General features: G+C 44.8%; 1 protein-coding gene across 4 annotated transcripts in view; it reads right to left on the reverse strand.

The window, feature by feature from the left end:
- Nucleotides 1-8,043, reverse strand: part of ELP1 (elongator acetyltransferase complex subunit 1) — a 32,815-nt gene extending 24,772 nt beyond the window's left edge. The window contains exons 1-6 of one of the 4 annotated variants that reach the window (XM_075021843.1): nucleotides 7,850-8,043; nucleotides 6,213-6,365; nucleotides 4,413-4,494; nucleotides 1,807-1,887; nucleotides 1,377-1,462; nucleotides 42-141 (exon numbers count right to left, since the gene is read on the reverse strand). In XM_075021843.1, coding sequence (XP_074877944.1) covers nucleotides 42-141; nucleotides 1,377-1,462; nucleotides 1,807-1,887; nucleotides 4,413-4,494; nucleotides 6,213-6,365; nucleotides 7,850-7,999 — 652 coding nt within the window. In that variant the 5' untranslated portion in view covers nucleotides 8,000-8,043. Of the gene's footprint in view, nucleotides 1-41; nucleotides 142-1,376; nucleotides 1,463-1,806; nucleotides 1,888-3,313; nucleotides 3,552-4,412; nucleotides 4,495-5,568; nucleotides 5,672-6,212; nucleotides 6,366-7,849 lie in introns of those variants that run through there. The other 3 variants (XM_075021845.1, XM_075021844.1, XM_075021846.1) reach the window with 3 other exon arrangements.
- Between the last annotated feature and the right edge of the window lie 36 nt (nucleotides 8,044-8,079).

Here is an 8,079-nt window from a genome sequence, read left to right on the forward strand (position 1 = left end):
TCTTACACATGTTGGTATTTCAAAGAAGTTTGGTCCCATACCTGTCTCTGGACAGACAGCACTCACTGCAACAAACTGCCCATCTCCTCTCCACGTCACCCGAGGCCTGCTGTCATCCCAGGCTGAAGTAGGTGACACTTCCTGAAGTCACACAACAGAAAGCTGAATCAAAGCTTAGGAAGACAACTGCTGTCTTTGTCTAAACAGACTGCACTGCTAAGCCAGCTCTTTCAAGAGCCTTGGCATGAAATCAATCCATTAAAAAATCTTAAGGCTGCAAAGCTAAAAATTCATTACTCAGAATATTGTTTTAGGAAATACTAGAATTAAAACTGCCTGTAAATTCAATCTGCTCCTCCTGCAAGGACATATGACTGTCTGTTCACATGATCACACGCTGTCCTTCCCCTCCACCAGGGTGTCTGCTTATAGACCAGCTGTGCATAAGCTGGACACAAGGGTGAATCAGGGTTTGCTCATGACTGATGCCTGGAGTCACAACCCCTTGGAAGGAGATAGGTGGGAAAGGCATGCCATCCAGACAGTCTGTAAGGCAGGCAGAAGCTGGGATGGAAAGTAGTGTTCTTTGAGGTAGAACAACATAAGAAAAAAAATAAAATCTCAACAGAATACCCATAAAGAGGCAGGTGTTCAAAGGTTTAACTTTTGTCAAGCTAGGCATATTTTCCCAGATATAGCCAAGCCTCATCCTGTCCTTCATAACAGTAAAGCTGGAACAGGCCACATTTCAGGTGCCTGCACTCTGTCTGCCAGAGTGGACAGTTTTAATTTTGAAACTTAAACACAAGAATAAAAGTCCAGCAGTGGAGAGCTTTTAGCTACCTGACTTTTCACCAAATAAAAAGTAGAGAAAACAAGACCCAAACAAGGAAGTGTCAGACAAAAGAGCAAAGAGCTAAAATGTGCAGGCACATGGAGCTACCTCACACGACTGGTGATGGTGAGTAGCCCAAATCCTACTACTCTTGCCTTCTGGGAGCTCAAACTACTGTTCTTTCTGCTCCTCTCAGCCAGACTGCTTGTTATTTCTCTTGGTCATACAAACACCTGAGTATATAGCACACATTCAGCAAAATCTGTCACACTGATTTAGGGGTGACTTTACCTCTGCAAGCACTACCACTTGCAAATCTTCTTGCTTTGAGCTCTGTACGAACAGTTCTAAGTACTCACAGCTGCTATCTTGAATTAGGAGGAGGAGAAAAACACTGGATTTCAGATAACAGAAAGAAACAGAAGCAGCCTATGAAGACAACTACCAAAAAGGCGGTGGCAAGCTGGCACTGCAGGAATAATAGAAACTCTGTATGTTTTTCCAGAGACAGCATGGGCCTAACATAAGAAAATTAGTATACCGTCTGTTTGCGATGTGCTGCCTGTTTTCCCTCTGATCCATGGAACTGTGTCTCCTTTTTACCCCAGCCAAGAGTAACAAACTTTCCTGAAGAAGAAATAATCATTGTCGTGGAAGATTTACAGCACTAATTTGCACAGTGTGATAAATATAACCACAGCTTCAAGCCACCCACATCTTCCATCCAAGTTTAATTCTAAAAACCTGAAGAAAATTTACGTAGCCCAGAAAGTCCTCTAGTACAGGGAACTTAGTTGAATTCATGCTGACAAGTAAAACATTGGCATTCCCCTTCAGCTGTCCAGCAGCATTACAGTCTAAAATGTCTCCTGAGGCCCAGTAAGTGCTCAGCTCCATTTCTTTACTTTCTACATGTTTACAACACACCAATGACATCAGTTTGAACAACTTCATTTCAGTGCACCTCTCACCTTCCCCAAACTCATCTTGGTGGATTTCCTTCTCAGTAATTGGTTCAAAATCCCTCGTCATCATGATGAGTGTTTGCTGACCTGCAGGGTAGACATTAAATACAATATTGGTAACAGTATCTCCAGCAAATAAAAACTCATTGTTCTCCTGTGTTGTCCCATTGTTCTGTCATGGACTTGGCTGTAGACATATTTCTAATGGTAATATGATACTAAAGAGAACAAATCCTTCAAAGCAGAATATCTCAAAACTGGAACAGAGAACACTTTCAAGTATCTCTCTCTTCAAAAACATGCTTCCTGGCCTAAACTTAAAAAGTTCTTTCCACTTTAAAGGTAAGTACTAGGCACTCTCAAATATTTACATTTGAGATATGAAGGACAAGGTGACTGGGAGCAGTCCGCATGAATTTATGAAGCGGAAATCATGCCTGACCATCCTGAAAGCCTTCTACAATGAGATGACTAACTTGTGGATACAGGGAGACCAGTGGATGTCATTTACCTTGATTCTAATAAGGCTTTTGACACTGTCTCCCATAACATCATCATAGACAAACTCATGAAGGATGGGATAGATAAAAAGACAGTGAAGGGGACTGAAAATCAGCTGAACTGCTGTCGTGGTTTAAGCCCTGCCAGCAACTAAGCACCATGCAGCTGCTCGCTCACTCCTCCCCACTCCCAGTGGGACAGGGAGAAGAATTAGACAAAAAAAAGTAAAACTCATGGGTTGAGATAAGAACAGTTTGATAACTAAAATAAAATAAAAGGAAATATAATAATAGTAATGAAAAGGACTATAACAAAAAGAGGGATAAACAAAACCCAAGAAAAGAAGAGTGATACACAACACAATTGCTTACCACCCACTGACTGATGCCCAAGCAGTGATCCACCCCTCCCAGCCAACTCCCCTCAGTTTATATCCCGAGCATGACATTCTGTGGTATGGAATATCGCTTTGGCTAGTTTCGGTCAGCTGTCCTGGCCTCCTCTCAGCTTCTTTTACCCCTGCTTGCTGGTAGAGCATGGGAAACTGAAAAATCCGTAACTTAGTGCGTTATCAACTTTTTTGTCACACTAAATCCAAACCACAGCACTGTACCAGCTACTAGGAAGAAAATTAACTCTATCCCAGCCGAAATCAGGACAACTGCCAAACTCAGAAGCTTGCCATCAGTGGCAAAAAGTCCAGCTTGAGGTCAGTCACCAGTGGCGTGCCCCCACATACTAAGGCCAATGTTTAATATCTTCTTTAATGACCTGGAGAATGGGACCCTCAGCAAGTTTGTAGATGACACAAAACTGGGAAGAGTAGCAGGTACACCAGAAGGTTGTGCTGCTGTTCACAGGGACCTTGTCATGTAGGTGAGATGGGCTGTCAAGAATGTCATAAAGCTGAACAAGGGTAAAAGCCATGTCCTGCACCTGGAAAATAATAATCTCAGGCACCAGGACAGACTGGGAGCCACGTGGCTGGAAAGCAGCTTGGCAAAAAAATGACCTGTGTTTCCTGGGGGACACCAAGTTGAACATGGGCCAGCAGCAGCCCTCTGCTGAACAGGTGGCCAACAGCACCCTGGGCTGCATTAGCGGTGTTGCCAGTAGGTTGAGGGAGGTGATCCTTCTCCTTTACTCAGTGCTGGTGACACACACGTGGACTGCTGGCTCCAGTTTTGGGCTCCCCAGTACAAGACAGACAAGGACATACTGGAATGAGTCCAGCAAAGGGTCACACAGATGATTCAGGGTTTGGAGAATCTGTAACATGAGGGAAAGCTGAGAGAAGTCAGACTGCTCTGGAGAGAAGGCTCAAGAGGAATCTCATCAGTGTGTATAAGTATCTTATGTGGGAAGTGGGGTACAGTGAAGAAGACAGAGCTAGACTGGTAGTGGTGCCCAGTGAAAGTACAAGAGGCAATGGGCACAAACTATAATACAGCAAATTCCATTAAAACGTAAGAAAACAATTTTTTACTGTGAGGGTGGTCACAGACAGGAACAGGGTGCCCACAGAGGTTGTAGGGTCTTGATCCTTGGAGATATCCAAAATGTGACTAGGCTCAGTTCCCACAACTTGCTCCATGTTACCTGCTTTGAGCAAGGGGGTTGGAATAGGTGACCTCCACAGTTCCCTTTCAACCTCAAGCATTCTGTGATCCTGTTTTGCTTGAGGCTAACTTTATTTTCTAGGTGAGACACATCTGTAGCTAAGTTGAGCCTGTGACACATTTCCTGCCAAAGGACAAGAAGCAGTTTTTGTTACTAAGAAATCAAATGGGGATATAAAGCAGGATTCTTTATGTTTTAGAGGCAAGATCAAATATACTTCCTTGAAAGATCTGAAAGACTACTTGGTGTTCTATAAAACTCAGCTTTTTGAGCCCAAACAGCTTCTGCCTGGATCACCAAAGCACCTCATGGATCATGAAATGAAATCTCATATATAGGATCAGGTGGAGTTTTTTTGCCCCTATAAGTCTTAGTCCCAGTTTCGTAACTTTGTAGTTTGTTTCTTCTACCTCAAACTTAACTGTGTTTTACGTTTGGGCCATAGCAAGTTTCACTCCTAAGGCAGAAAGCTTACAGGCTGTTGTTGATACCTGTTGCAAGCAAAACAAGCTCTTGGTCAGGACTCCAGCTCATGGTACTTAGACCGCTGTCCACACTTCCAACACACTCCACCTGCAAGACCAAAATAAGATCACAGAAGTGCAGGAACACCAGTGAAGCACCAGCTCAGCACAAAAGTAATCAGTCACCAAGGCACGGAGATCTTCTCCTACTTAGAAAAGTCACAAGTCTTACTTTACCCTTTGTGTTGAATGAAACAAAAGAAACATTTCTAAGCAAAGATGGTTCCAGAACATTTATGTAGGAGAGCCCAGATAATCTAGAGATTAGCATTTTCTACCATACACAGTTTTAATAAGAGCTTTATTCTGCACCTCTCAGTCTTATGTCAACAGGTATAGTGTTAATATTGCCTGATCAGCTCTGGGGTTACATTGGTAAACATACTGAAGTCACAAAACACAGACATAATGGTTCTTAGCTAAAGAATTCCAACATGCAGTTAAGAGACACTATATCCATTGAAACATCAGCTGATCAGCTTGTGCATGTTGAACCTGACAACTGTATACAGCTGCACTAACTTCAAAGTTAATGAAAAACTGGGCCAGTTTCACTAGCCATCATGAGTATATATGCAACAGCAGCAGGCAGAGAACTTCTGTCATGCACTTTTATCTTGATTTGCAAAAGGCGTGAAACAGAACAACTGTGATAAACAGCAAGGCGATGCCATTCAAGCAATTAAGCTTAGGCGTCACAATCTTTTCGGGTACACAAAGTAGGACTGGGCACTAGTGGGCAGAGTAACCATCACCCACATGCAAAAAGCTTCAGAACAAGCAGAGTAACCTTCGACTTCTTTCTTGGTGCCCAGACTGCACCAGAACAACATTTTAAAATTGATAAAGTAAGCCAAAAAGCCTTGAAATAAAGTATCTGAAGTTAAACCTCAACTCTGACACGTTATCAGTGCAAGAAAAGTCTCACGTATCACATCTTTTGTCAATCTCTATTCCCTTATGACCCTTAAGTTGCAATGTGGGACACATTTTTCTGATACAGTTGATTGAATATTTAAGTGGTATCTGCAAATCAAACCCAAACAAGAACCAAAGCAGGTGAGCTGCAAATAACCACAAGCTGACAGCTAACCCAGACAGATCACTGTCATCTCACACCTACCTACACCTGCACTGTTGGACTGGTATTGTGGGAGCTGATGCAGATTTCAGAGGGTGCTGCTGTAGTGTTTAAGTGTCTTGCTGAAGACTGTACAAATCTGACACTAAGAAAGGAACAGAAAGCACGTATCTCAGTTCCTGCCATATTTACTCAGCTAAAGTATTTTGGTTTCCCTTTAGTGTTTTCTAGGGCTTTTTAATCCAAATGTTCTTCAAATCACAACACTTTCTCCTCTCTTAAGTCATGTCATCGTATTGACTGATAATAATAAAAAGGTAGCTACGGTGTGAGTTCTGAATGGATTACTTTATTCTGTACCTGGTCTCAGCAATATCCTATTTCTGTAAGACTGACCAGTGGATCCTGTGCTGCTGGATGTGTGCCAACAGTCCTCTGAGCAAACATACAGGACAAGGGTTGTGAACAGACAAGCCACTGTTTCAATGCCGGTTCTTTTACGGAGTGTATATTCTGTCCTTAATCCTGCTCAAGACTCCCACAAAAATCAGCTCATCTGCCTGGAACAGGGAGACTAACCACAGCTCAGTACGTAACAAATATACAATTGCCCCGTGAAGAAATTAAAAGTTTCATCCTTTCCTTGGAAATCCCTCAGTACTGTTGTGTCTTTCCTGCCATGTTACCTGCTTCGTGCTGAGATTGCACAGTAGGATGTCTCCAGCTGCTGTAGCAACACACACGCACTCCTGCTCTGGAAGATCTTCAATACCCACAATGCAGCCACTTCCATCTTCAGGCATGAAACCCTCCGCAGTCAAGGAAACTTCTCTTGTCACCTTGACATAGAGAGACCAATGACTTATTAACTACAGATCACCTCACTGGGATTTTTTCAGAAATGACAGAATAACATCCATGGTTATATTTCATCCTACTGCAATTACACAAAGCATTACACAGCAGAAGTAAGTATGTGAATGGCACCAAGAAACAGCCAATGTGCACGCACTTATCTTCACTTATCCATAGGAAACTGTGAAGGTTCTCTTATGTTAAAATCGCTAGACAATGAGAAAACTCACATAAGGGAGCAAATAATAAATGGCAATACTACAACTTCCAATTTGTCTCTGTTCTAATCATCTTTCAACCCCCCTTTCATACTTCTCCACGTAGTGTCAACATAAAGAGGTGAATGAGTAGCTGCTTAGAGTGTCCCAGTACTTTTAATGGGTCATTCAGACTTCACAGACACGGCATATAAAAACATTCAAAGGAAAATAATTTGGATGCACATTCAGTTACAGCAAAAAAGGGAAATTCTGGCTAAATTAGCTCTCTCCAGCTTAGTTGCATGAATGTTTTTACACATCCAGTCATCAGGGAAAAACAACACAGTAATAAAGACCTGAAATAATCCACAAACGCCCTCTCCCCCCCCAAAGCCCGAAAAGGAAGCTGACATATTTAGCAACTTCAGAATTATTATTTTTTTTAATTCTAAAAGGATTTCAGCCAACAGCCTTCATAAACAGACCACAACAGAGATTTTCAGAAAACACCCATCTTTAAAAATGAGATCCCAGGAAAGCCCAAAAGCTCTGCTGTCAGCTAACTTCAGAACTGAACAAACTGAGAGGAAATAGATGCCTTGAAATTGCATAGTGTGTTTCCAAAGAAGACACTGCAACCCAGCTCTTAACAGGAATTTATGGCTCAATAGTTTTTTATTTTGCGCTCTGAGGTTTTTTTTCTTCCCTACAGCACGGTTCCAAAAGCTTCCCTCGTCTACTCTTTGCTATCCCTTTGCCTGTTCGTTTCTGTTTTGTGATGCAACTGCTTGCCGGATCACGCTTAAGACTACACCACGGGGATGACCCGTGTCAAATACAACCACCCTCCTGCAGGCAGACTTCGTGTTTTAAAAGCACCGCAAATCACTCGAGCCGCTGAGATCACAGTGCGGCCTCACAGCCAACGACCTCGGCACCATGAGACAGCAGCAAGCGGCGGCAGGGAGCAGCAGGAGGCTCTAAGGCCCCGCAAAGGCCGCTACAAGGAGCGAGCCGTACCCCAGGGCAGCCGCGACCCGCCCGGAGGCCAGCTCCCGCCGGGCGCCGGCGCGCTCCCGCTGACGGCGGCCCAAACGCTTTATCGCCGCTTTGCAAACGGGCGGCCCAAAGCCGCCCCTAACGACACGCCTGCAGCGATGCGCGAGAGCCGACAGCCCCCAGCACCCTCCCCCCAAGCCACAGCCCTGGCCCGAGCCTGACAGCGACAAGCGGCCGCGGCTCCCGGTGCGCCCGGCGGCGGCTCTGACCGAGTCCCCGGCGGCGCCCAGCTCCAGAAGGCCGTGCTGTGAGCCCACGAGGACCGTGCCGGCCTCGGCGCTGAGGCAGAAGCACTGCGGGCTGCCCGGGGCGGCGGCGGGGCGGCGACCGCCGGTCCGCAGCAGCCGCAGATTCCTCATGGCGGAGCAGCGCCACGCCGCTCACGGAGCCGCCATCTTCTCCGCGCCGGGAGGGCGGGCGGAGGCGATGGCGCATGCGC

This window comes from Buteo buteo, chromosome Z (genome assembly GCF_964188355.1).
Source record: "Buteo buteo chromosome Z, bButBut1.hap1.1, whole genome shotgun sequence".
Taxonomy (NCBI): domain Eukaryota; kingdom Metazoa; phylum Chordata; class Aves; order Accipitriformes; family Accipitridae; genus Buteo; species Buteo buteo.